The 2,120-nt window shown below is 46.8% G+C and overlaps 1 protein-coding gene across 1 annotated transcript in view; it reads left to right on the forward strand.

The window, feature by feature from the left end:
* Nucleotides 1-451: 451 nt before the first annotated feature.
* LOC134467356 (double C2-like domain-containing protein alpha) overlaps nt 452-2,120 on the forward strand; it is a 57,164-nt gene continuing 55,495 nt past the window's right edge. Inside the window, exon 1 of the mRNA XM_063221257.1 lies at nt 452-755. Coding sequence (XP_063077327.1) covers nt 452-755 — 304 coding nt within the window. The remainder of the gene's footprint in view (nt 756-2,120) is intronic.

Below are 2,120 nucleotides of genomic sequence, written 5' to 3' on the forward strand. Positions count from 1 at the left end.
TTTCACACTGTTCAGGGTTTGTTCACACAGTGTACCAGGAGCTTATACACATTGTATTATGGCCCTTACTGCTTACACATAAATAGAAATCTAGGTCTACTAGGTCCTTACTAAGGTTATATTGGTAATAAATCCCTTATTGTGCATGAACAAGACATTTGTGAATACATGCTTAACAACTGTCTTATTTTGCTTAGTACATGCCTTACAAGTTACTTACACATGCATTAATATTTTATGTATTAGTGCTAATAGATGTGTCCCTAAAATAAAGTGTTACCATATGTGTTTGTTGTGTTTTGACAAATTATGGGTTCTAGTGTAAAAAAATGCATGATTGGTAAACATTGCTCAAGGAAGATATTTTAAATCTCTCTTTGCTCCACCCTCTCTCTCTTTCTCTCTCTCTCTCTCTCGATCTCTCTATCTCTCTATCCCTCCATCCAGCCTGATGACAGTGCGTAAGGGGAAGCGGATCCCCATCCAGGAGCACATGGCGATTGACGTCTGCCCCGGCCCCATTCGGCCAATCAGACAGATCTCTGCCTACTTCCCCCGCCTCTCGCCCACCTCATCGGTCTCCGATTCGCTGGCGCCTGGGCCGCTCGGCCTTCCGTCAGGCGGCGGCGCGGGGGGAGGGGGGCTGCTGTCGCCTCTGTCGCCGGGGGCAACGGGGGGAGCAGGCGGGACTTTGTCCATGATGAGTAGCATGGACACGTCGGTGGAGATTGACAGCGGCGACAGCGATGACAACAGTGAGTCACACACACACACACACACACACACACACATGCACGCACGCTTGCACGCACGTACGCACGCACGCACGCACACACACACGCACGCACGCACGCACGCACGCACGCACGCACGCACGCACACACACACACACTCACACACACACACACACACACACACACACACACACACACACACACACACACACACACACACACACACTAGGGCTGGTAAAATAATATTCGAGGTTCGAATATTATTTGAATATGGGAAAAATTTATTGATTCTCCTCCGTTAAGTGTCCATGGTGCGTCCCTTACTGGCCTGTGTGTAGCTGCTGCAGTCACATGTCACAACAAGGAAGCAAGGACTGCGAGTTGCTTTGTTGATAGAGAGTAGCTTCGTGCAGATTGTTTTGACATTTGAGTTCTTATTGCTGTTCGAACCGCATTGTAAGAAGTTGTCGTCTCTTGTGAATGACTTATAACGTGGAGCTCTACACCCCCACCCCAAACTATGCACGGAATAAAAGTGAGCCGAGTCATAACGTGGTATGGAAGCTGGTGAGGTGTGAGTTAGCACGCAATATAGCTTTTTTGTAGCTACAGATAAGCGACTGGTCTTCACATTTTTTGCACCGTCCGCCACAAATACTTGAGGCAGTCACGAATTGCTTGAATTGGGCACGAGATGCAAGAGACCAAAGCAGGCGGCATCAAGGAGTTTGTCAAAGCATCAATGGAATCAAGCCAGGTACAGCCCAAATTTTAGTTGGAGAGGTTGGGTAACGCTAGTGTGTGTGTATGTCTGTTCGCGCTTGTGTGGGTGAGTGAGAGAGAGGGAGCGCGCATCCGCAAAGGGGCCGTTGTGAAAGACTATCTGGGTCCCCCGTACCAACTCCAGGTGAGAGAAACACAGCGTTTGGTCAAAACGAAAGTCTATCAATCCTGGTCTGAATGAATACGCCCTAAATTAAGAGTGACATTTACTTACGACCAAACAACATTGCTTCTAACATCTACAGTCGCCAGTTACGGACCAAGATAGTCACACCGTGTTTGCCTGATTATCATCGACGTTCAAAGTGTCGCGCCACTAGGAGGGCACAGCTTACCATAGGCTAGAGCCGTGTGTCTACTTTCCCACTTCGAGTTTTTGTTGTTCGTATCTATTCGATCTCCAGCACAGAAGAAACGGGTAGAACGACATGCAATAGCCTTTTCCCCACTGTCTAAAGTGTCTATTCCGTGCCCAGTGCTCGTTTTTTGCATGATTTTCTCAGCGGGAAAAAATATGAATTAATTAATAATAATATTCTAATATATTCGATATTCGGATCATATGTTAAGACCCATATTCGAATTTAATTTCTGTTGAATGTT

This window comes from Engraulis encrasicolus, chromosome 17 (genome assembly GCF_034702125.1).
Source record: "Engraulis encrasicolus isolate BLACKSEA-1 chromosome 17, IST_EnEncr_1.0, whole genome shotgun sequence".
Lineage (NCBI taxonomy): Eukaryota > Metazoa > Chordata > Actinopteri > Clupeiformes > Engraulidae > Engraulis > Engraulis encrasicolus.